This window comes from Eptesicus fuscus, chromosome 18, assembly GCF_027574615.1.
Source record: "Eptesicus fuscus isolate TK198812 chromosome 18, DD_ASM_mEF_20220401, whole genome shotgun sequence".
NCBI lineage: Eukaryota > Metazoa > Chordata > Mammalia > Chiroptera > Vespertilionidae > Eptesicus > Eptesicus fuscus.
The window spans coordinates 57,526,353-57,552,739 of NC_072490.1; the positions used below are offsets into that span (position 1 = coordinate 57,526,353).

General features: G+C 48.8%; 1 protein-coding gene across 10 annotated transcripts in view; it reads right to left on the reverse strand.

Moving 5' to 3' along the window:
* The window catches only part of FOXP1 (forkhead box P1), a 565,106-nt gene that overhangs the window by 4,582 nt on the left and 534,137 nt on the right, over positions 1-26,387 (reverse strand). For 6 of the 10 annotated variants that reach the window (XM_054729758.1, XM_054729756.1, XM_054729757.1 and 3 more), the window contains 7 exons: positions 24,709-24,792; positions 14,946-15,147; positions 14,766-14,845; positions 14,065-14,166; positions 10,373-10,494; positions 8,673-8,742; positions 4,848-5,014 (listed from right to left, as the gene is read on the reverse strand). In XM_054729758.1, the coding sequence (XP_054585733.1) occupies positions 4,848-5,014; positions 8,673-8,742; positions 10,373-10,494; positions 14,065-14,166; positions 14,766-14,845; positions 14,946-15,147; positions 24,709-24,792 (827 nt within the window). Of the gene's footprint in view, positions 1-4,847; positions 5,015-8,449; positions 8,553-8,672; positions 8,743-10,372; positions 10,495-14,064; positions 14,167-14,765; positions 14,846-14,945; positions 15,148-24,708; positions 24,793-26,387 lie in introns of those variants that run through there. The other 4 variants (XM_054729759.1, XM_054729761.1, XR_008558876.1 and 1 more) reach the window with 4 other exon arrangements.

Genomic DNA, 26,387 nt, shown 5'->3' on the forward strand with positions numbered 1-26,387 from the left:
TCAAGGCCAGGTCCGCAAGGCCACCGGCCGGACCGCACAGAGCAGGCATCCTGGCCTCACAGCAGGCGCTCCCGCCCTGGGGGCTGGAGCCTGGTGGTCTCTGGACCAACCGGCCATCCTCCTCCCAGGGGCCTCAGGTAGGCACCCCACTCCCTGAGGGTCTTGTGAGGAGGCAGAGGTGACTCAGCGGGTCTGGGGGGCCTGAGACTGCATGCGCATACGGTCCCTGGTGACGCTGCTGGTCGGAGGACCACACTGAGCCCTGTGGCATCCTGGGTGATGACTACAAGTCTCCACATCACCACCGAACTAGGACTCTGGGGCAGCGCGGCTGGCGGCGGGAGAGCGGAGGCTGTGCTGCTTTGCTCGTTAGCATGCGGGCCCCGCGAGAGAACTCTCCTGAGAACGACCCAAGTGGAGTCCTATCATTAATCAACTTCAAGCAAACACAGCAAAGAGACACCATGATACATGCTTGAAACTCCAAATTAATGCATATTTTTACAAACTGTCAATAAGGCAAGAAAAGCCCTGCCAGGAAACACAAACGAAGAGGAAAATGCTCCCTCAACACAACAAGATGATAAGAGAGCAGAGCCCCAATCGGAATAGCAAGGCTGTCAGCTGTAAACAAGGCCCGACAGGAGGCCACTGGTGCAGCCGGAAGGGCCTGGGGGAGGCCGCCACCGGCTCATTAGGGACTGACTGTGGCTCAGCTGGAGAGGCCCACAGGGATGGCAGGACATCACTCTGATAAAAACTGAGAAATGTTCGTAAATCATATTTACAACCAGGCCTTTGCAAATACAAATTACTTGGTGCTACAGGGCTTTGATATGTAAAAGAACTGCTCTGTTCGCGTGAAAGGCCCTTCCTGGGACAGCCGCAGAAGGGAGGATGCTGTAACTGACGTTATTAAGTTATTATTAGTGGTAAGAGGTGTTCCTGCAGATGGACGGCTGGCTTCCTGAGTAATGGATGCTGTGTCCAAACCCGAAGGCCGCCTGAGCCACTTAAAACAAACAGGAGTGCTGTGTGCCGCCCCTGACCCTGTGACCCTTCAGAGAACCCACACTCCACACCTAGAGAGGAGGGGAGCAGATGGCAGGGTGAAGCGCTTTCTTAGATCGTGCCCATAGTCTTAAAAACTACTTGCAAAATAAAATGTCCCCAAGCTGTGTAATAACAGGCTTTACTAGTTGTGGCCCGTCTACTTTTAGTTTTCTGAGGGTCCTCGTTGTCTGTGCTTCTACAGTGAGACCTGGACTGGCTACATCATTTGCAGAGCCCTCTGTAAAGGGAAACTGGTTCAAAATTTAGTAAGAATTTCAAGCTGGAAGCAGTCCTGAGCATGGCATCCTTCCGGTCCCACTGCACACCACACGTGGGCCCTGGCGGATCCCCTGCACTCTTTTGGGAAGGACTAGGTGTACTGACTATTATTCCTTAAAAAAAGTCACCCGTACTCCGAATTAGGGGAGGTGTTTGGTTTTTGCCATCCTCTCCATTTGGGGTCATAGTTCCATATCCTGTGAACTACTGTGTGTGTGACGGCCCCCGTCCTGCTCTTTGTGGAACACCGTGGCGACTTCTGTCCATGACTCTTTCTCCCTCTGCTGATTTGCCTCTTTAGGATGATTTTCTAAGAATGAAAATGTTAGAGCAAAGGCCAAGCATCACTGTGGTTTTTATGATTTGTTGTGATAATGATTCCCAAAGGGACTGCATCAATTTAGACTCAACCTCATCAGCACCAATATCACTTAAAAATTTTTTTGTTGCTTAGCAGGTATAAGGTAAGCTCGGATTACCTTAAATTGTGTTTCTTGAATTACTGACAACAGTGTACATTTTTTCATGTTTGTTTCCTATTTTCAATACTGAGAACTATTAATTCATAAACTACCACCTTCTTCATTAATGACGTGGTTGTGACTACGAGGCAGAATCGAATCTGTGTTTGACTGTGCTATAGATTGAAGTTAAATGTAGTTTCCTTGATCAACATTTTCCCAGTTTCATTTTCTCAAACTATCATATTTATTAAAACTTTTCAGGTTTACAGATCTGAATTTGATGACATTGAGATGATACAAGACTATGGACTGGAGGGAGTGGGGGGACCTAGAAGAAATCAAACAGTCATCAGGAAGTTCTTGCTTTATAGTTTTAGACTGACAAATATTTTGCTGGGAAAAAATGAAATAAATAAAAATCATAAGCCTGCCAACACAGTTCACATTAGGGAGTATTCCCCACAGCCCTAAATTTGCAGCCAAATTCAGCAAGATTATTAGCATCCCAAAGACACAGGTTATGACCCCATCACGCATGCCTACTGGCTCAGTCCGCGCCGAGTGCAGCTCGGTCCCCAGCCAACGTGAACTGAGGAGACTGCTGTGTGACAACCCAACACACCAGAACCAGAGTGAAATCCAGCTTCTTGTCCCAGCAGGTGCCGAGTGCGCCAGCGCAGCAGCACCGGCCGGCACGCAGCGCTCAGACAGCGGAGGAGCGGCCTTCCGTGCAGGACGCACTTCGGGTGAGACACACGCTTCCTTCGCCCACGTGTCTCCAGCAGCGGGAGCTGCAGCCTCACCTCCTCTTCTCTCGCAGACCAACCCCCCACCCGCCCCATCTTTCTCTCCAACTCCCACTTCCCAAAGGGCTACCAGTGAGTAACTGAAACCACACGTTTCCGCTCTCACGTCCCAGTCATTCCTTTGTTCAGCCATTCTGGGAACAGCGTTTTTAACTGAAGCTGGCTGGTGTGTAACGGCATTGTGACCCCAGGGTGTGTGCAAAGCTTGCAGTATTTTGCTTTGTAACTCCTTTAGCTCCTATCAGGCTAAAAGTATAATGCCCCAAAGCCATGATTATGTGACTACTTTCCAGGGTTTCAAAAGAGAAACAAAATGTAATGGTATTTGAGTGTCACGGAAACAGTAAGAATGCAGAGTTCTGTTTCAACACCAGACGTTAGCTGGGCCACGGCACTAACAAGGTCCTTAAGCCTTGCTGTAAAGTTTACAGCTTGATTTACTCCAATAGACTGGAGCAGTTAAGAAACAATTTGCATCATAGCAGGGTAATGCACATTGGACAAGAATGGAAACCATGCCATTACAGTGTGCTTAATGGAAATATGGGGTCAAAAAGAATAACAGTCCATGACACTGATAGCAGGCACAGGGAATATGCTGTTGACATGTGATTAGATTTAGCAAACAGTGTGAACCTGGGAGATTTGAGCAAAAATTCATATGCATTTTAATGTCTTTATGTAGGGTTTCTTTTTTTTGTAAAAGCCGCTGAAACCTTCATTTTGTTAAAAATTATGCTGACTGATGTAAAACATGGTTTCTGATAATACTGGGGTTAATTCAAAGTTGTTAAATAAATTAACTTTATAGTGACTTTATCTTGTACAGCAAAAGTCACATTACTCTAAAATGTTGCCTGAGGTTTCTATCCAAATTTCTTTATTTTTTTTTTCTTTTTTAAGTGGTCCTTTAAACTAAATAATAGGAATATACATCAACTAAACCTTGGGAGTCCCTAAGATTATGAGAAATGGTATCCTTCTATTCAATAACTTCAGATATTTTTGCTCTACTGAGTATTTCTTGAAGTGTCTTATATAGCAATTTATATTTGCTCTGAACTTCCTTAATATTTGAATAATACTCCTGTCATGACAACGATTTAAAGATGAAAACGTGTGATACAATGGAAACCCCAGGCTGCGTTAGAAAGCATGATCTATGGGAGCATCTCTCAGAAGGATGGGGAGTAAAGGCTAAGCGACTATTCCTACAAACTAAAAATCACTTCCAGCTTTAAAAATCCTTTTCAGGTCACTTCGGGCTTAAACCAAATGCTAAATAACCAAATTTCAGACCCCCCCCCCCTCCCAACCCAACAACTACCCTGACAGACAGCATTCATTCTGTTGCTAATTGCTATAGGTCATATTTTCCATTTCTATTGCTCAAATGATCTTCCAATAAGATGTTAATCGGTAATTCAGAAGGTCCGGTAGTTAAACAGCTTCTTCTGAGAGCTGGCAGCAGGCACACTGAGCAGTCTATTCTGAAAGTGGGCGTCCTTTTGCAGCCACTTGCTAAAAAGCACTCATTCTATGACCCCCCACCCAACCCAGTCATTTGGGCGAGTGTGGTTTCTCTTCTTTTTGACCTTTTCCCCGAGAGAGGGCACTGTCAGGTCCGCCTGTTCCCTCCCCTGGCCCCCCACAGGGGCCGCAGCCTTCCCCGGGGCTGCCGGCTCCTGGGCCATTCGCATTCAGCACGGACAGCCATTGCCCTCACTTCACTCAGTCACGTGTGTGCTCATTACACTGCCGTCTGCTGCTAGAACGCTCCTATTAATTTTCCTTCTGATTTTAACAGCAATCTATCAATCACGCTGCCTTCCATTTGTGCCATCATCGCTGCCTGGGACTGGCGCTCCGGCACTGTTCATGGTGAAGCGCGTCCCACAAGCAGGCAAACAGCATCCCTTTCTCCCTGGCAGGTGCAGCATGCCCGACGCCTGAACACACCAAACTGCTGCACAGTGGTACACGCTGACTGAGGGGGACAAAGTAGGGTGGGAGGCGGAGGGTGGAAGTGATGGCCCGGGATGCCAGGGCGGGCAGCGCAGCAGCCTGACCCCCACTCTAGTGCTGCCTGAAGCCGGCCCTTTCCCTGCGAAAGTCAGACAACGGCGCTAAGCGCGCTAAATGTCTGCAGGAGCACTGGGTTCGGGAGTACACCATTACAGAAAGGCTGTGTGCACACAGGACAGGGATCGGGTCTGGCGCAGAGGTCTCCGGGGACAGTACTCACACGGCCTGCACGGGGGATCTGCCGGGGCTGCTGTCGCTCTCGGTGCTGTTGGCCTGCTCCACCGCCCCGTTCAGCTCTTCCCGCATGGCGCTGGCCAGGCCGCCCAGAGTGGGGTTCCCCATGGAAGCGGTAGTGTACAGAGGTATACTGTTCTCAGCCATGGAAGCCTGTCATCAACCGAGAGAACAGTTAGGATGCGGGCGCCCAGAGGAGGGAGCTACTCACGGAGAGTGCAGGCGGTCATCTTCAGCCGCAGCTCACTGTAGTGTGGTTGGCAAATGCAAGTTTCTAGTGACAAGGATTTTGCTTTAAAAGTAAGATTTGTGACACACATCCCAAGCTTAGTTTCAGAGAGCTCCCCGGGGGGTCAGACGCCTGTGGGGAGGGAAGGCTCCATCAGCCCTGCTGGGCAGAGTCACATGGTCCAGACAAGGCCATCTAATATGAGGTTTGTGTCTGATGCCTTTTTTCAAGAGCCAACTGAATATTTCCAGATCACAGGGAAATGTAATGGAATTTTCATTTCTTATCCACTTTGATGACTCCAGTATTGGATATTAGAGATTTGATCACATTATTCTGGCTGCACAGCTCAAACTTATGAGAACTTCCATAAACATTACTTCATAGATCCTATAGAAGAGGAAGAGATTATAGAATTGGAATCAATTTTTATCTTCCCCCATCATTTCTGTTTAAATGGTTTTTTAATCTGTTTAGTGTAGTTTGAGAAAATGGTTGAAGGTAACACCCGCAAATCTTTCCCTCTCAGACCAACCAATCACCTAGAATGTTAGGACTAAAAATAAACAGATGGATAGGTAGGTAGGTAGTTAGGTAGGTAGATAAATCTCTGCCAAAAGGAAGCTCTGAATTGTATTTCTTTGCGGAACTTAAGTAGATCTACACTGAGGGTGACAAAGTCAGTCCAAATGAGTGTCAGCAAAGAGTGTGGAGATGAAAAAACAATCCTGAACTTCCTGTGGAACACTGTCCACCTGAAGGCTCTGCTGGGACCATCATGAGTCTCTCTTCCCTGGAAACACCCCCAGTGGCTCTCACTGGTCATTTCATCATTAGACAGTTGCAAAGTGGTCAAAGTGGGGCCATCTCTAGCTTGTATTTTAGCAGCTTCTCGAGTAAAAAATTGAGAAATAAAATTGAAATGTTTATGAGAATGTGCTCTCGGTCACCCAACTGACAGGGCAATCGTCTTGGGGTCCTTTCTCCTTGGCTCTCAACGTGTTTGAGGTTGAGGCCATTTCCGACTGGGACTAAGGCCCGACAGTCACAGTGGCGAGAGGCATCCAAAAGGCAAGTGCTCACACTGACGCTCAAACAAGAAAGATTTAAGGGAGGAGAGCCAGCCTGTCCCCTTAAAAAACGACCAGTGGGCTGCGCAGGGAACCTGGTCCCGCTGCACAACAGAGCCGCTTGGACATTCTTTGTTGAGTGAATGATCAAAGCACACCCCCCCCGCCCCCCAAACAAGGTTAGAAACTGCTTATGCCTAAACAAGTGTTCCTCTTGTAGCTGATGTCACCCCAGGAACAGCTGCGTGGCCCTTTGTATGACGGCCCTGACTATGTAAGTTCATATTAGAAATGGTCCTGCGCACAGCACGCGGCTTCACACCGAACCGGCACTTCTGCCAAAAACATGACGGCGCCTCGGAGTCCCGCTGAGGCCCTCAGTGCCATCGCTCCTGGGATGCGAGCGCCTCGGGGTCCTCGGGGGAAAGGCGTCTATAAATACGAAGCTTACGGTTACCCTTAGTTACTCCACTTTTTCAAAGCATAATGCAATCTGTCCCAAGTCCACTGTTATATTTCTGTGGTGGATTCTGCTGTCCTATTTTATACACCGTGCAGCAGGCATTATGTCACACCAGTGATCCTTCTCAGATGCTGCTCCGCTATGCTTTCTACTCGTCGTGAACAAGGCACCGATGGGAAGGGAGGCTGCTGGGGGGCTTCATGGAATCTGCACAGCAGACAGGCTTCTCATGACACATCTGCCGACCATGGGCCACACAGAGGAGGGCAAGACCTCCCCAACAGGAAGCGGCACCGACGGACGCACTCACTTCCTGACGGGCGAAGGGGTCCCGGGAACGGCAGCAGCACGGGGGCTCTCGGTGAAAACAAGGAGGGTGCAGAGGAGGCGGAAAACGGTGTGTGGAGGATGAGGGTGTGCGGCTCTGGAACCGCGGAGCGTGCCCCTGACATCAGTCACACAGCTGGGGAGCCCGGAGGACAGAGGTTCGCTGCGTCTTTCCCTTTCCGCCTCGTGAGTGGGAACTGTGCTTGTAACTCAGTGCTAGTCCAGATAGAGCAGAGCGGTCTTTAAATTCAGTTCACAAGACTCCAGGGAAAGTAAGCCTCTAATGAATGGTATTTACAGTGGCGGCATCTAAGCGTGCTTTCATTTGCTTTTCTAAAGTTACTGTGTAAACTACAAGTAATTAAAAGAAATGCAGAGAGTAGTGCCTCCTGGTGGGTTTGGTTCAGGCTAAGAATAAATAAATATAATTACTGAAAAGCTAAGTTCAGTGCCTTTGCCTCCGCATGGACACTGTGTAAAAGGCGTGCCATCCATTCTCGGGAGCCTGAGCCTCTGCTGGATGACCCGGGGAGAGATTTTGTGGGATGCAGAGTAGGTGCTCAATAAATACTGGATTTATGAGCGGTGAAGCCAGGTTCCCATCATTGTCTCCTCTTTAACCCAGCCCTTTCCCATAATGCCAAGTGTCTCAACCACTGGTTCATTATTATCCCGTAAGGAACTTTTTAAAAACGTTTGCTTCTGGATCCGTGGCGCCCCGCGTGAAGTATGAATATCTGCTTATGGGCAAAGGCCTCTGGAGGGGCACAGACATTGTAACGGAAGAGAACCGATTTCAGGGTGATATGGGCCCCCCCAGAATGCATGCTGCAAAGGTCTTCAGTGGCCTGCAGCTCCATCTATAGAACATGTCATCTAAAAGTGATCAAGGCTCCCTAGGTCTGTGTTCCAGAACAATCTAGGTAGGTCAAGTTCAGTCAGGATCCCTGGCCACAGGGACAGCTGACCTGGGAACTGCTGGGGGGTCGGGTCCCTCCCAGGCACTTGCCGGAGGGGCCCTGCGGTCCGGTCCTCCTGGGCTTGGGAAGTGAGGAGCACAGGAACGCAGCGCTGCCCTGGGAGCTCCGGAGTGCTGGGGATCTCCCTCCTGCTCAGCGGCCTCACCCCTGCACCCGCTCAGGGCCCGGGCTGCCAGGGGAGGGGCACCCTGTGCCTCGGTGGCTCCGGCAATCTGCGGGACCCGGAGTTTATTCAGCACCTCATCACCTACCCACCACAACTTCCTACCACTCAGCGGCCCACCCCGGACCCCCGCGCCCCGCCCCACACAGAGGCAAGATGCTAAAACAGACTGGAAAGGGAGAAGTGAAACGCCCGGCTTTCTCCGCGGAGCCTGAACAATAGGAGGCACGTGACGCGGCCTATCGCCAGCACATTAATAGCTGTGCTGCAGTAATTACACTTGTGGTATTTTTGCCTCAAGTGAAATTCTGAAATAAGAGGATGGAAATTATGATACCGCTGATAAATATTAATAAGTGAACTTTTAATTTTTTTGCCACAATATTCAAAATGCTAAGCATCCTGCGAACGCTGAAGCAGCCGATGTGTTTGCCTCCAGGGAGGACGATGCTTTGTGCACTTAAGAAAAAAGTTTAACGGAATTAAAATTTAATATCTAATTAGAGTGAGGCTAATATATTTTGAGATGAGCGGGGAGGCACTGCCCCTGCGCACGCTCGGGACGGCCATCGATCTTACCTGCAAAGCCGCGTTGAGAGGCGTGCAGTAGGCGTGGCCGCTCTGCATGTTTTTAATGAGGGAAGGGTTACTGCACAAGAGAAAGAAAACTCAAGTTAAATGCAATCACCCCCGAGTTCCTAGCTATGTTCTGTTCAAGCTTTCTGGCATCCTTCCAAATCAGAAACATCCCCGCTATCACCCAGGGAGGGCTTTCTCCAGATCCCCTGGCTTTCCTGGGTTGGTCTGTGAACTCCTCTGGGAATACAGATTTTGCTATTCAAGGAAACTGGGTGTAAAACTGCAGCTTAAGTAATGGGCACTCCCTCCACTGATGAATTTTTGTGCCACAAAATACTGGCCTCCGCCCGTTTGTAAAGCTGTCATTCCGACAGAGAGCAGAGCCCTGGGCTCCCGGCGGCGTCTCTCCAGGCCCCGAGCTGGGACGGCGGCTGGGGAGGGCCCGGGCTCCTGGGCAGGCCTCCGAGCCGGTTTTCCGGGGGGAAACGGAGGGCAGGCGGGGCTGCGAGAGGGTCACTGCCCCGCAGGCCGAGGCTGCTCTCGCACAGCCAAGTCTGGGGCAGGAGGGTATTTAATGCTGGGTCCAGTCACTGAAGACAAGATACTATTGTAAGAAAATCTCTAACCTTGTAGAGTGAAAATATTAAATGATCACAGAGGAGATACTGTGGGGAAGGAGTGGCTCCGGTAGGAAGCACCTCCACTTAGCGGGGCCAGTAGAGGAGGGATATGCGCTGATATCCATTTCTTTCCTAAGCTTGGCGCACTTTAACCAAACATCCACTACATTTATATTATTATTCTGAACAAGCAAAAACAGGAAGAAATTTACCCAGGTACAAATTTTAACTCTAAATAAAAGCTTCCTTTTTCCTTGGAGGGATTACGAGTCACACAGAAGTATTTAGGGATAGGGCCCCTGTTAGCTGCTGAATCAAAAGGTGACCAGTATTTGCATTAAAGACATCAAAAAAGCATTGCTCAAGGCACTGGTGTTCCAAGGAGAACCGAGAGGACGTGCAGGTCACACGGTTCAGCTCCGTGGAGCAAGCTGTGGCACTGCCACCGGTGAGATGCGAAACCACATGGGATGAGTCCACCATGCAAAGCCAAAGCAACAGCAGAAAACAAAAAACAAAAGCAAGTTAAAGGCTCTTACTGTGCGACAAGCTCGTCAAAGTTTTCATCGGGGCAGTTTTTGCGAGGACGGCCTCGTTGAATATGGCGGCCACGTTTAAACTCTTCATCATCAACTGTCCAAAAGGACCCACACTCATCCTCTACTCTGATAAAGCACTTATGCAGTGAGAGGTTGGTGCGAATGGCACCCTGGGGTAGGAGCAGCAGCAAAGGAGATGAAGTGGCAACAAAGGGAGACGGGGTTGGGGGCAGAACAGACATCCAATACAGGGAACAGGAAAAAGAAAATAAAATGCAATAAGCATAAGCAAATGGTTTGTGAGGGTTAATATGCATTGCCACCTAAAAGCTACTAGCATGTGATGCAACAAAGACTGGCAAGCAGGGCGGGGACTGGTGGGTATACAACAGGAGGGATGGAATGCTTTTTTGCTTCCCTTAACTGAGACAACGTGAAACCAGGTCTTTGGTCTAACACCATCTAGCAGCCAAAAGCCTCTACGTTACACTTGTTAGCACAATCCGAGCTGGGCTGAGAAGTTCAAACGTGGTGGACGTACCCACTGATCTTTTGTGGCCTTCGTTTTTGGAACTCTACTTCATCCACTGTCCATACCGCCCCTTTAACGTTCTCTACTCGCACAAAACACTTGTGGAGACTAAGATTATGACGCACTGCATTCTGCAGCAAGTATAAAAGAGAGAACATTGACATTTCCTATGAGAAAAGACTCCAAAAACAGCAGTAAGTTCAGCCCAACAGCCCACATTGTAAAACCATCCCCAAGAGCTATAGTCACCGCCCCCAGGGACGGCCTTCTTGTGGTCAGGAGTGCCTTTCCCAAAAGCAAAGGTAAAAAACCGAAACCATAAATTAATTGTACTTTGGCATCTCAGGCTAGTCTCTGATCATAGCGATCCAGAAGAAAAAAATTTAATATGCATATAAGCCCCAAATAGATTTCACAGTAAAAATCTGAAAATATTGTTCATGTGACTTCAAAATAAGGAAGTGTGAGCAGTGTACAACTGTCCCTTTAAACTCACTGACCTCCCATAAAAGGGCAGCTTGTTTCTATTTTTTAAACCAGGAAAGACGAAGACTCAATTATTATTGTTCAGTACATTTTGCTCTTGTTCTTTTTGTTTAAGTTTTGGCTTTAAAATCTTCTATGGGTTTTCTCAGCTTAATTAGGAATAAGTCTAAATTGGGTTTCACCATTGAGTGTCCCTCCTGGGGCTGACAGGAGCGGGGGTTGGGGGTGAAAGAACCCCCAAAGGATCAGCATCCATCATCAAGATATGCCTTACCTTCCGGAATCTACACAGAAATTGGCTCTTACTATGGGCAAGTACCTTAATTAACTGAGGAGATGCCAAAGGAACATATGAGTAGAATAATTCTCAATGGGAAAATGATGATATTCCAACATTGACATTTCTACAGACACGTTTCTTTCTTATGGCTAAAACAAGTCATCTCTGCCCATCCCTCAGCGGAGAACCCTGACACCTATAGAAATCCATCAGAAAGAAGGGTCCCAGTGAGCGGGGGAGAGCTTTCAGCATCTCTCCCTTGAACATCAGGGAAACCCACAGCCCTTTGGTGCAGCGATCATGTGGCCTCATTTCTCTAGTCCTCCTGTTGAACTTACTGATCTAGACTCAGAATTAGACATGAGGACATTACAAAGAGACCATGTCATTTACTCAGCTTTCTTCTTACAGGGAATATGTAGGTGACACATGGGCGTGAGAAGCTGAGGCCTGCATCAGGCTTCATGTACACTGCCCACAGCCCTTAACTTCAATACCGCAGCTGCTGCTCCAACACTGCCCCTCCGCTTCTAGTACCTGCAATGTCCCTCTCTAAAGTATCCTGCAGGTGATAAATCTTAATCATCGCCACTGGTGACTCTGAGGAGTCAAATGAGATAATGATGGATTTTTTCTTTTCTGATATGGAATGTTTAGAAGATAATGAGGCTAGTTATACTACAGGCCTGATGAATTGCTCACAAGGAGCATCCACGGGACAAATTCTTGAGGAGCCTTGGAGAATGTCAGTGTAACGGGGGCAGGTGCACGCACCCAGGTGATGGCAAAGGGAACCCTGGTTCAGGGACAGGTCTGAGAGCCTTGCATCAAAAAAAAGCACAACAAAACAAAAATCTCTGGAAAATGTTTGACATGTTATAACTGTACTAGGTAAGACAACTTTTTTGCATATAAACTGTAGTCTGGTCTCTAAATAAACACATTTTTCAAGGATGCTAAGCATCTACTGTTATCCCCTAGAACAACACTGAGGAAGTTGAAATAAATAAGTAAACCCACATTTCCTTAAAAAACAAACCAGACAGGGCCTGGACACATGTAGGAGACATCAGTGGGGAAGAGTCAACATCTCTCCTCACCCCCATCATCTGTGTGGCGGGGACTGAGCAGATCTACAGAGCCATGTCTGCAGAAAGGACTGCTCTAGGTCAGTGCAACCAGAGCCCGGTCAGCAAAGATGTAAAGTCAAAACCTAAGTTTCGTTTTTAATGATGTTGCACATCTAAGCAAAAGCAACAAAAAAACCAAGTTCCCCCAAAAGCTGAGTCAGCCATTTTCGGTGGTCACTTTCTCTGGGCATTTCATGTTTTGTCTAAGACCATAATACAAATAAGGATACGGAGAGAAAATTATACGTATTGGTGGGTCACTAAGAACTAGGAATATAGTTTTTCCTATAGTTTGCAAAAATGAAAAAGTTAAATCTAAAGATCTGAGCTTAAATATCATTCACAACTGATACTTATTTTTAAATGTGATTATTTGCTATTTAGAAAAGGTAGTTTGAAGAAAATGTCTGTTTCAGGCTCTACTTCCTAAACTTAGAGAAGCATTCATAGCTAAACATCCTTTGCATTTTACCTCCCAAGGCAGGCGGAGGAAGAGGGTAGAATTTGGAACACAGGTTCCCTTCAGCGCCCATGAGTCTTAATGGAAATAATAAAGATGACTTGGGCCACACCAGATATCCAAGGCTCTGTAAACTTGAAGAACTAATTCTCTGGTTACATATGTTTTCTTTTATAATGCTAATTTATCAAGCATGTAACGGAGGTAGTATGATTTCTGTTTTTGCTTGCGTTTTTCTCTCATAAAATTAAGAAAGTAGCAAGAAAGACATTTATTTCAAGCAAAGCAAGTTTTCCTTGCTCCCCATAATAAATCCCTATCATATTTTAAACAATGACATGTAAAATATCCTAAAATATTTCCATTTTAAATGTACCTAAATGTTTTGGCATTTAGGAATTATAAGAATTCTAGGTAGTAAAAATGCAAACAAACAAAAAAACACACAAAGAAACCCCAAAACACTAACAAAACAGCAACCCACAAATATCATATTATAGGTGTCTTTTTCTATAGCAAAAATATTAGAGACCAAGAAATTGAAAGTGGGAAGTCTAAAATTTTGTGAGGGCTTAATCTAACACAACTGAATAAATACTAATGGAATCTATGAACCAACTGCTGAACTGAAAATGAGGTATGTCATATGACTTCATGCTTAGTTTGGGGGTATCCACATGGACCTATGGAATTAGACCTGTTTTAAAGCAAATGGGGTTATAGTGAAGTTACATAATTCAGAAGTTACTTTGCTTTTCCAGAGTATCTATGAATCTCTAATGACAGTCTCTGGACTTAAAAAAAAAATTAATAAAGAATATATTGTGTTCTCCTGCAATAGCTCCCATACATAATGCTAGTACTCGGATCGCAAAGCTTCCCCCAGTAACTGGATTAAGATATTATCCAACCAATGAAAGTTATGTCAAGTTTATCTGGTCATTTCTCCAGATTCCTAATGGCATTAAAACAAGTTATCTATGCAACTCTGCAAATACTGGTGGTGGCTAAAGACCGAAAGGCATGGAGTTTGTATAAGTAACAGGACAAGCTCAGAATGTGGGCAACAGCGTTCCCTGCTCCTTCTCCCTATATATTCCAACCAGAGGGAGCTGCTTTCATTGGCTGGTCCATCCAACCCTTGGGGGCACTGTGATGGGAGTCTTCCATCCCAGAATTTCAACCACAATGGAACTATTTTCTCAATCAAATAGGCCTATAAATTAGATTCTTTCAGTGGACCCAAACAACGTAAATGTAACGTACAACAACTGCATTTTCTCAACAATGAACTCTTCTATAAATGGCAAGATGCAAGACTACACAGGCCTGCAAGCAGGCTTACCTTCCACGTGGCCGCGTTGCGCCGGAAGTAAGCAAACATTCGTGTGAACCAGTTATAGATTTCGTTTAGTGTTAGCTGCTTTTCCGGAGACTCGAGAATGGCCTGGGAAGCCAAAATAACAGAGAAAGATAATTTATGACCAAATCAGCAGAATCATTATACAGTTTCTTGAAAATATAAAATAACCATGATTCAGAGCTAAATCCTAAGAAAGGTTTCCAAAATGATATAAGATTAATGGTTGTATTTAACAGTTCAATAGCAAAATTCAAAATGAAATTATGTAATTGTTTTGAGTTTTTATTTCTGTTTCTGTACAGAAATATTAATTTATTAGTCATTCATAAAGCAGAATCAAAGAGAAATGCAAAACATTTCACTAGCTGATTAAAGCTCAGTAATTATTTAGAGCTCAGATTAATTCTGGGATCAGAGATTACTGTGGCTTGTGATAATTGACTTGCCATCTTTAAACAGGCTCATTTTCACTGTTGTGTGAAATGAATTTCCTAATAATCACATCGTATTGTAATACTCAATCAAAAGCAATTATGTTATATATTGCAGTTTTAAAAAACCTTATAGTCAAGGTTTTAGCATGCCTGCATACTAAGCGGTTTTAAATCTACTTCATCAGTATGATACCTCCATGTACACATACGCCTTCTGATATAATTTCATACACCGTGTTACTTACTCACCTGCCTGATTAAAGATGCATATGTAAATGGTGGTCTGACTTCTGCATTCTTATAAAATTCTTGGTTCTGCGCAATATCTGCTAAATAAGAGCATTGTCCTGTTAATTATCACTTTAAAAAGAAGCTGGTCTACAAGAAGGGCACATGGCAATTCCGCACGAGGCAACATGGAGGCTCTACCTGAAGAGATGGGCACGTTGTATTTGTCCGAGTACCGCCTGCGGATGGGCCCCACCGTGTGCATGCTGGTGGTGGTGATGACGGAGGGGCCCTGGGTGGCGGGCGTGAGGGGGGCGGTGGGGGTGGTGGGCGTATGAGGTAAGCTCTGCGGAGAGGCCTCTGGCGCGGACTTGGAGAGCGTGACGCTGGACACCAGGTTCAGCTGTGAGGAAAAGACAACTCGTGAAGCCCTCCCGGAGGCCGGCACCCAGGCGGCACCCACAGGCTGCAGCACCCACAGGCTGCAGCACCCACAGGCTGCAGCTCCCACAGGCTGCAGCACCCACAGGCTGCAGCTCCCACAGGCTGCAGCACCCACAGGCTGCAGCACCCACAGGCTGCAGCTCCCACAGGCTGCAGCACCCACAGGCTGCAGCACCCACAGGCTGCAGCTCCCACAGGCTGCAGCACCCACAGGCTGCAGCTCCCACAGGCTGCAGCACCCACAGGCTGCAGCTCCCACCGGCTGCAGCACCCACAGGCTGCAGCACCCACAGGCAGCGGGACCCACAGGCTGCAGCTCCTACAGGCTGCAGCTCCCACAGGCTGCAGCACCCACAGGCTGCAGCACCCACAGGCTGCAGCACCCACAGGCTGCAGCACCCACAGGCTGCAGCACCCACAGGCTGCAGCACCCACAGGCAGCGGGACCCACAGGCTGCAGCACCCACAGGCAGCGGGACCCACAGGCTGCAGCTCCCACCGGCTGCAGCACCCACAGGCTGCAGCACCCACAGGCAGCGGGACCCACAGGCTGCAGCACCCACCGGCTGCAGCACCCACAGGCTGCAGCACCCACAGGCTGCAGCACCCACAGGCAGCGGGACCCGGGGCGCCTGGCGCGTCTGCTTCCTCCCAGTGGGAGGTTCTGATCCTCTGAAGCGTGAGGTGACCCCACGGAAACACCGTTCACCGGGAGCGGGCCGGGCGCGCCGTCTGCAGTGCGGCACGGTGAGGAACGGCCTCTACCTACTTTTTAATAAAAACTTCCATTTTGATGACCTTAAAGGTAAGTAGGCAGGAGTAACCCAGGCTACCATGCTGCGTGGCCCAGGGACAGGCTGCCGCGCTTCGGGATGAAGAGCTGGGACGGAACACACGGGCGCCAGCGCTGACGGCCCCTGAGGCTTCCCGTGCAGTCCACCCCTCTCACTACGGGCTGGAGTGCATTCGTGTAGTAAGAATATGGCATCTGGGAGACAGGGAACGGTAAAATTTCTGATTTTTTTCCCCTTCAAGTTTCCAACGTTCACTAATATAGTACTGGAGTGATCTACTTTGTCACGTAAGAAAATGAGTACTATTTATCTGAAGCAATATAGAGGAAAACCAATAGTACTGTTTTGATTCTTTCTTTGTCTCTATCAATTTCACTTTCACCTTGAAGTACTTCTCTTATTAATACCGGACAAACAGGCTTAACCTCCTGTTCCAAAAATTGTTGTTACAGAAATATTAAAACTGGCTGTGCTGAAGAACTTGATCATTTTCAACATATTTATTCCAGTTTACACAGAACTGCTAGCTCAGACACATACAGTTGGCCCACATCCAAGAAACTTCAGCCGAGTAGGCTTACTTGGTAACATTGCTCAAACCATTATTTCGAATCACATAACAGAACAAGCCGGTTTCACCATCACCGCAGTCCCAGCGCACGGCGTGATTTGTGGAAGGTATTCAAGATGCGATTCCTCTGAGGTCATAACCAAAGACCTTATTAAAAGAAGAGTTTCAATTATTGAGACGACTCAACCTTGCTCATACTCTAGCAATGAAAAAGGCCATGAGAAACTTCTGTCTAATATGTTTAGAGTAATTCCATAAAAAGACAATAATTCTGAAGAAAAGAAAGAACAAGTAGCCTTGGGAAATATTAGTGGAAAGATGTAAACGTGGTGCTGGGAACGGAATGCTGGGTTGCAAGCTTTTAGTTGTGCTTCTTTTTCACCCCCTTTCCTTCAGGCACTGACCCAGCCAACCGCAGACCGCCTGCACGGCAGCCCCAGGCCGGGAGGAGCAAGCTGGGAGGCTGCCTGCCCCGACGGCCCCTGGGCAAGCTGGGGCTGCTGTGCGGGGCTTGCTGACTAGTGCGGGACACCTGACTTCTTGACACGCATTTGCAAACTACGTGCTTGCAGTTGGAGGTGGCCGCCCTGGGAGGGAGGGAGAGGAGGCTGGGTGACCCCTTCTCCACAGCGGACCTTCATCACGGGCCACGTGCACAAACTATAAGCATCAGCCCAACCCAAGGGTCGGAAATCAGCGCACAAAGGCGAAGGCTGACCCGTACACAGCTCTCCATGCAGAGGCCGCTGCGCCGAGGCACAGCCAACACCGTGAGTCACGGACGCCGCGTGTAAGAACCACGTGGTACTACCTGCCTCCGTGTTGGTCTCACTTCATTTTCTTACCATCACCAATTCTTGAGCTATTATTGCTCATATTGTACAGATAAGCAAACTGAGGCTCATGAGAGATTAAGTAACTTGCCCAAATTCACAACCTGGGCCCGCGGTCACACAGGCGTCTGTGACTGAACGAGAAAAAGAAACACTAACCAGTCGCGTTTCTCTGTGGCGAGGCTTTGGGAGGCGGCGAGGCTAGCTTTCATCCCTGCTTCTGAATGACAGGAGCAAAGCTGCTGAGCGGCCTTTGGAGCTGAACTGACAAAAGCAGGAAGCGAGCAGGCGAAGGCTGCCCAGGAGCTCGCAGGCCCGCGAAGGCACCTCCAGAGGGGAGGGCGGGCCCCCCCCCCCCCCCCCCGCCCGCCCATGCCCTGGACGCGCGCCTCTCCGGCTTCTCTCTGCACTTCGCAAACATTACCCCAAACACATGACTCTCTTAAACTGTGACAAAATTTTAATGTAAATATAACATCCTTAAAAAATATGTGTGCTCCTTCCCAGTTTTTGGAAAAGATCTCCAAGTCCACTGGGTTCTGGTCTAATTGTCCAAACCCAAACTCACGTCAACATTCCGGAAGGCAAGCATCTCCGGGAGCTCACATCCGGGAGCAACAGACAGGGCGCACTGAGCAACGCCCCAAAATGTGAAAAGCATCTGACTCTTGCAGCTTTTACAAAGGTCTCAACATTTGGACTGTTTCTCCTGAGAAGACAGCAGTGAAACACTACCCCCGCCAGGCTAGCACAAGCCACAAAGGAAACGGGGTAGCGGAGTTTTCGGAGGCGTCTGATCAGGAGCAAGTGGAGATGGACACTTCGCCAGAGGAGGGCAGCGAGGGGCGGGCCAGGCGTGACAAATGACACTGGATCCACACCCACTGCTGGGCTGTCTCTAACAAGCCACAGAGGAAGCAGCCAATCTCGGCTAATTACCAGATAAAAATGTATTGTAAGGGCTCTAATTAGGAGACGCGGATGGAGGTGATCTAACGATTAAATGCCGCATCGAGCGGCCTGCCATCATGTGCAGGGCTGCGGGACGGCCCTGGACTGTTTTGTAGAAACAGTCATTTTATTTCGAGGAGGGGAGGCAGTCGTATTTGCGATGATGGCGATGAGGTAAAGTAATTAAAACCCAGTTCCTGGAGGAAGAGGGGGCTGAGAGCAGCTGTGGCCATTCCCACGCCAGGGCCAGTCTCCACAGAGGGCTGCAGTCAAGTGGGAAATGTCTGCCTGACCTCTGCCCTCGCTATTAATTTGCAGGAAAACTAATGACACACATACACATTCCCACAAAACTGTTCTAATTGCTAATTTGCCGAAGGAGCCAAGATCCCAAATGAGACACGCCTGCAGCCGTGAGGGAGGAGCAGACGCTGTGGGCTGCGGACCAGGCTCCGCCTCGCCAGAGCCTCTGAGGCTGAACCAACAGGTTAACGAAGCATCAGCCTGGTCAACCGCAGCCGAAGGTGCTTAACTTTGCAACTGTCGTCGGATGCTCACACGCTTGTCTCGAGGAGAAGCCATCTTGGGGGGCCGGTCCCAGGGACAGGCTGCGCTCCACCTGCGGCGGAAGGTCGTCTGAGCTCCGAGGACCAAAGGGGAAGTCCAGGCCCAGCACCGAGCGCACCGGGAACAGCATGGGTTTGCTATCATCTTGAAAGCGTCCTCTTAACTGTAAACTATTAAATCTGAACATAATCCTCGACTTGAAAGGAGAGCATCTGCACCTCGTGTTTCTGACTGTAGTTACCGTTTCAAAGGGCGTTTTCTGGGGTACGGAGCGGAAGGAGTTGGCCTGGGAGGGTTTCTTTTCCTATTTTTCTTATTGTGTTCACTTTCTATTTGAAAAGAAGTTGCTATGTTTAGAGAAGTTAGTAACGCTGGTATTTTCTACATGGCAAGTTTCCATCATGTGATGATTTGGGCAAAGATAATCTCTTTGAAACTCTGGCCAAAAGTTAAATTCCTATGTCACTTAAAAGTGCCGTAGGGTTTTGTGTTTTACGTTTCTGGGTGCTCTCGCCGTCGCCGCAGGCTGTCCTGGGAATCCCAGCCCGCGGCTGGACCTGTCTCAGCTACCTCAGTCTGCTTAGCCCTTTTGCAGAAAATCAGTCTTTACTTTTTTAAACAGTAACCTCGTCTCTCTTTTAAAGATGATGAGTCACTCGCATTAAAAACAAAGAAAAAAACGAACAAGCCGCTGAAGCAGAGCCGGACAGAGACAGACTTGTCGAGTCTCCCATGAGGCCTCGTCGGTATTTTTGTTTATGCTCTTGTCTCACATGAGAACAGACTCTGAGAACAAAAGACGAAGCTGAAACCAAACACAAGGGACCTTGCTGCTTCGGGGGGCTTCCAGGCCCCAGAACTCGTGTTTTCTGCCGTTGGGTTTACCGGCCTGAGCAGGGTCAAGCCCTGCATGGAGTTTCCCTCCAGGAATCCCGCGTGTTCCTTCAGAGAAGGCCTTCCTGAGGCTGAGGACCGGCGGGGGGAGGCGGGCTGGGTGGCACGGAGGCTTCTGTTCCCAGCCCGGGCCCTGGTTCCGCGTTAGCGCCGGGGCCGGAGGGGCTGGAGTCACTGAGCGGACCCTGGAGAGCCGCTCCGAGCCAGAGGGACCCCGTGAGGAAGGTGCACAGCATGGCCTGCGTGTGCTGCGGTCCCGCACACAGCCGGGCGGCGGGGCTGACGGCTGGGCCTCTGCTTTCAGAGTTCAAGTCCCCCTTCGGACAGGAGAGCTCCGTGTTCAGAGCAGCTGAAACCATTTCCAACAGCCCTAACTGCCATGTTAGAGGAAAAGAGGACGCGCACCAAGGAACATCCAGCACCGCACGCCCTTCAACAGCCCGCTCCGCTGGGTGTTTCCGAACAGCTCACACGGGACACGCGCTGCCCTGCGGGGGGCCACCGCGGCTGGCACGGGCACCCTGACGCCAGTGCCTCCCGTGCCCAGGGTCAGGCAGGATGGCTCCGTGTCCTCCCGACGCGACAGCGAAGTCTTCCCAAATGTCCTCAACAACTGGGTGCGCTGTGGCCCACACACTTCTTTCCCACCACAGTGCTCGCCGCCGCCGCCCCATGCCGGCTACTCCTCAGCTTCTGCACACTGCTCCCCCTTCCTCCCCTCCTCACACAGGCCCGTGCCCCCGCTCAGCCCAGGCAACGCCCCCTATGAGCTGATGTGAGAACAACCCGAGAAGCGTGGGCAGCTCCTCTGAGGAGTGGAACGGGGACTGGCTGGAAGGCTTACCACCAAGCGGCGCAGTGAGAAGCAGCGCCTACAGCAAAGCCTTCTACCACTCAGTCACTAAGAACTTAAAAATAAACACCGAGTTCCTTTTAAACAGACACCGAGAGAAACTTCATAAACGTACTGGCAAGGCTATCATGTCCAAGTCCCCATCTATGGTTAGATTTGAACCCTGGTGATTGCTTATTTCAAGTCAAAGATTCAGGAAGAATATGCATTGGAGCATACGCTGTGTTTTCTACTATTTGAGGTGAAATAAATTAATGACGGGCAACAGGGACTGTCTGCACGTTAGACCCGACCCTCAGGCGGCTCTGCCACCGAAGCGGGAAAGGTCAAGGGCCTGCTGTGTGCATGTGCTTTTCTTTCTGGGGTCACGGAAGTAAAAACTCATGCAAAACACGACACGTCTATCGTTTCTAATTAATTTCCCAATGCCTCACCCTTACATATTTAATAATTCCCGACTTATAAGACGGTATCTATAATGAAATTTTCTATTTTCCAATAAATGAAAAGAAGGCAGGTTCACTCCAGCGACAGTGTCACACAATATCTGCTTGTCAGGCACCAATTTTTACTTCTTACGTGTAAGTTAAAGGATAAGGAATTTATAATGCTGCCTGTGAAGGGAACCACTTTTCATACACAAATGTGATCTTTTTATTTTTCAAAGGGTAATACAACATACATTTACATAAACTAATCCAAACAATCTGTGTTTGACAATGGCAAGCCTCACACAGACGCCTATTGTGGGTTTACATCTTGGAGCTCTTTATACCGGCTTGTAGCGCTGCTCGAGCTGTCAGAGGTTGACTTGGACTCGAAATAAATGGTTATGGAAGTGCTGCGCGGCGATATTGGACTTCTTTGCAAAAGAAAACCTGCTGTGTATGAATTCAAAAGCTATTAATTTTTCAGTCAAAAATATTCGTGCCTATTTCTTTTAATAAAGAAATACTGTGCTGAGCTACTAAGAGATAATGTTGACTAGTGGTAGAGAATTTTCAATAGAGCAGTTAAAAATAAATTTAGTAGGAGGTCTGCTTCAGAGTTATAATTTTCTAGAATGTAACACATTTTTTAACACTAATCAAGGCGAACTTCCTGTGCCTTCTCCCAGGACTGCTATTCCCTGCCTGCTGGCTGCTCACCACTGGTGCGCACGGAGAGTCCGGGGCCTTCTGGGGCCTCCCTGGGGTCTGGGCTCTGGCAGTGCCTTCTCTAGTTTGACCCTTCCTCCGCCCCCAAGAAGCCTCATGATCGAGTCCATTTCTGGAATCCAAACATTATTGTACCACTGTCTGCAAGTAGAAGATAATATCACTGCCCCCCTTGTTGCTAGGGTTACAGACACACACCTTTCAGCCCGGGAGGAACCATTTCCCTCCAAATGAAACCATAGGAACACGCCGAGTGGGACTTGGTCATGTCCCTGAGAAGCAGCCGGCGCCCTGGAGAACGCAGGCATTGCAGGGCTCACCACTGTGCTCAGCTGACTTCCTGTCATTTCCAAGGTCCTTGTTAAAAGGAGGGATGGAGCCCGCCCCTGTGGCGCAGTGAACCTATGAGCCAGGAGGTGCCAGTTTGATTCCCGGTCAGGGTACATGCCCGGGTTGCAGGCTCTATCCCCAGTAGGGGGTGTGTAGGAGGCAGCAGATCAATGATTCTCATCATTGATGTTACTCTCTCTCCCTCTCCTTTCCTCTCTGAAATAAAAAAAAAAAAATATATATATATATATTTTTTTTTAAAAGGGGGGATTGATAGAAATAGCAAGAATAGCACAGTTGACTACTGATTCCACCACATACTGAATGGCCTGTGTTTCCTCCTCTTTCTTTTTGGTAGCCTGCACGCTCAGTCCCATAGCCATTTACTGCAAAATACATGGAAACTAAGGGCTCCTTCCAAGTAAAAATGGATGTGCAAAGTGTTTAATGATTTTATGTCCTATATCTCAGTAATGTGTTCTGTTTCAGACATTAATTTTGTCTGCCAACTGCGTCCTGGCAGGCTACCATATTTGCTGGTTAATAGTCTGACTCCGTTTTATTTCTATCACCATAAATCATACATATATGGGTGTGTGTTTGCTTTATTTATAGAAAAAAATCAGTCCAAACAGATAAACCAATACTTTGCCATTATGCTGCATCATTGCATGTTGATTAAAATTGCTGGTACTAACTATAGATTGTCAACGCTCAATTAATTTTCACACAGTGACTCCGTACAAAATCAAATAAAGGCAGTGTACCTTTAAATTTTACAAATCTTAAAAATCAAGGAGCAAAGCAACTCTATTTTGATAATCAGTTGAAGGTACTCGGAGATTTTTAGAAATACAAGTATATGAGAATTACAACTATGGAAGAGATCAATTTAGCATAAGGAACCAGGCCCAAGCCAGGAGCTGGGGAGACCATCCTTCCATTGGATGGCACTTCCTGAGGTCAAGTGAGAGGGAAGAGGCAAGGAGCGGGACGCCTAGAGCTGACATAATTCAGAGCCGAGCTTGGTCTCCTGACTGGGAAGGAGCCCAGTCACCCTCGAGGCCCCAGTTTCACCTCCACTGCTCTGGCGGGTGCTTCCTTCCGTCACACTCACACTCACACCGCTCTCAGCTCCCTAGGCTGCGAGGCCTCGCCTCTGCCTCCGTGGTCTGTCTTCTCCCCCATCGCCTTTCAGAGTCTTTCTTTTCTCTCCCAGTGAGTTCGCATCATCTACTTTAGCAGCTTAGTGTAGCGTCCACCATCTGTGCCAACAGGAGCTGGCTGCTCGGGCCTCAGGAGCAGCCCTGTGGCCACAGCACCCTGTTTCCCTAGACACCTCCTCAGACAGGTTACAGAAGCAGCCAGCTCACTGCAGGCCTTCCCTACACACTGCAGCCAGCTCACCGCAGGCCTTCCCTACACACTGCAGCCGGCTCACTGCAGGCCTTCCCTACACACTGCAGCCAGCTCACCGCAGGCCTTCCCTATGCACTGCAGCCAGCTCACCGCAGGCCTTCCCTACACACTGCAGCCAGCTCACCGCAGGCCTTCCCTACACACTGCAGCCAGCTCACCGCAGGCCTTCCCTACACACTGCAGCCAGCTCACCGCAGGCCTTCCCTACACACTGCAGCCAGCTCACTGCAGGCCTTCCCTACGCACTGCAGCCAGCTCAGCCCAGGCCTTCCCTACACACTGCAGCCAGCTCACTGCAGGCCTTCACTACGCACTGCAGCCAGCTCACTGCAGGCCTTCCCTACACACTGCAGCCAGCTCAGCCCAGGCCTTCCCTACACACTGCAGCCAGCTCAGCCCAGGCCTTCCCTACACACTGCAGCCAGCTCACTGCAGGCCTTCCCTACACACTGCAGCCAGCTCAGCCCAGGCCTTCCCTACACACTGCAGCCGGCTCACTGCAGGCCTTCCCTACGCACTGCAGCCAGCTCACCACAGGCCTTCCCTACGCACTGCAGCCAGCTCACTGCAGGCCTTCCCTACGCACCGCAGCCAGCTCACTGCAGGCTTTCCCTATACACTGCAGCCAGCTCACTGCAGGCCTTCCCTACACACTGCAGCCGGCTCACTGCAGGCCTTCCCTACACACTGCAGCCAGCTCAGCCCAGGCCTTCCCTACGCACTGCAGCCGGCTCACCACAGGCCTTCCCTACGCACTGCAGCCGGCTCACCGCAGGCCTTCCCTACACACTGCAGCCAGCTCACCGCAGGCCTTCCCTACGCACTGCAGCCGGCTCAGCCCAGGCCTTCCCTACACACTGCAGCCAGCTCAGCCCAGGCCTTCCCTACGCACTGCAGCCGGCTCACTGCAGGCCTTCCCTACGCACTGCAGCCAGCTCAGCCCAGGCCTTCCCTACACACTGCAGCCAGCTCAGCCCAGGCCTTCCCTACGCACTGCAGCCGGCTCACTGCAGGCCTTCCCTACGCACTGCAGCCAGCTCACCGCAGGCCTTCCCTACGCACTGCAGCTGGGTGGCTGTGCTCCGCCTTGGCTTGGGGTAGGGACGCCGACGAGAAGGCTGCCAGGTCCCTGCGTGCAGCTCAGTACTCACGGGCTGCGGGGCGGCTTTGGGCTCCGTGGACTTCACGTGCAGGTGGGTCATCATGGCTTGCAGGCGTTCTTTGTCTTTTGCAAGCTGGCAGGGAGAAAAGGCTCTGTTATTTCTTTAAGTACAGATTTGAATACGCTGTTACTATTACATATCATTATAGCCAAAACAATACACATTCCAAATTGAACTATGGCACTATCACACATGACAAAATATCTTCCCCCGCTTAATCATTTTGAAATCTACATGACCAGTGCCAAACTCAAGCACTGAGGTGTCGGTGTGAGTTTCTCAGCACAAGATACATTAGCCTTTAACTGGGAGGTTCCAGACCGGCTGGCACCAGGAGTCGCATGTGACACAGAGAGCGAGAAGACAAAAGCGTGAATCATGCCTATTAACCAACCTTAATCAGGAGGAAGCCAAAAGAAAATGAGCCAGGTGGCTAACACTCATCAACTCATGTGCTGTTGTGGGGAAACTCCTAGACAGACGGTGCACTGATGCCAAATGAGCTCCATCTTCCCTGGCAGGGAGGCACAGACGAAGACCTGGCCGCAGCCTCACTGGCAGGGCAGACATAGGGCCACAGCGTCACAGGTGCCCATTTGCACATGAACACAGGGTAACTTGCCCCTTTATTCGGTACGTAAGCACCTCCACCCTGTGCTGGTCTCTCTAACACACCGAAACCTCCTCATCCTACAGAACATTACCTTCTGAGGCACAGGAGTTCTAATCTGCTGTATGTGGCAGGGACTCAAAATACTGATTGTTGGATGTTACTTGCTTTATGCGTGCCTTGGACTGTTTTAACATGATATTTTTGATAGTACAAGACAGCTGACGATAGGGGACATGTAATAATTACCTCTGTGAAAGAAGTGGGAAGTGTATCCCCAAAAGGTGATGTTATTGTTAATAGAACAGCTGTGGAATTTTGGGAAAATGCATAAGAGAATGATGAGAGGGAGAAGGGAGAGGAAGAGGGAAGGAGGGAGGGAGAAACACAAAATTGAGGAGGGACTCATTTCTTCTATGTCACATAATTAACCTTAAATCTTTTAAACATCAATTCTGTCTTGTAAGTCTAAAGTTATTCCAAAATAACAATCAAGTAAGACATTTTTAGATACGGGCATTTCTAAGGGAGGAAGTGCTTCAGGAATGGGGGAGCAGAGGCAGGGAAAGGGTACACCAGCAAGAGAAAAGGCCCCAGGAATCCTCCTGGCTGCTGGCTGCCTCAGGCTTGGGCCGGGCCACATTTGATTTTTTTTCTTCTTATTCCCTGTGGTTCAGGGAGGACTAAATGCCGGGCGGCGGGGAGAAGAGCCCTACAGAGCTAGCATTCATCTTCCCACAAACAGGAAATGAAAATGATACCATATTAGGAGCCACTTTATATTATTCATCTTCTGTTCTTCAGTAAGTTATTGAACAGCCAAACAAAAAGATGCTCTCAACACAAAACATAATGCTAAAGGAATTTAGTTTTCCAAGTGGCTCAGTTAGAACAATTAAAATGTTGGCAATGGCATTTTTCTACAGTTCTTTGTGTGTGTTTTTTATGTGAGTATTCTAAATTTTTAGATGTTAAAAGTTAAACATTCTTAATTTTTAAAAAATGTTTTGTTTTAAAATTATAATGGGCAGAAGGAAAAACAAGTAGTGTGTCATAG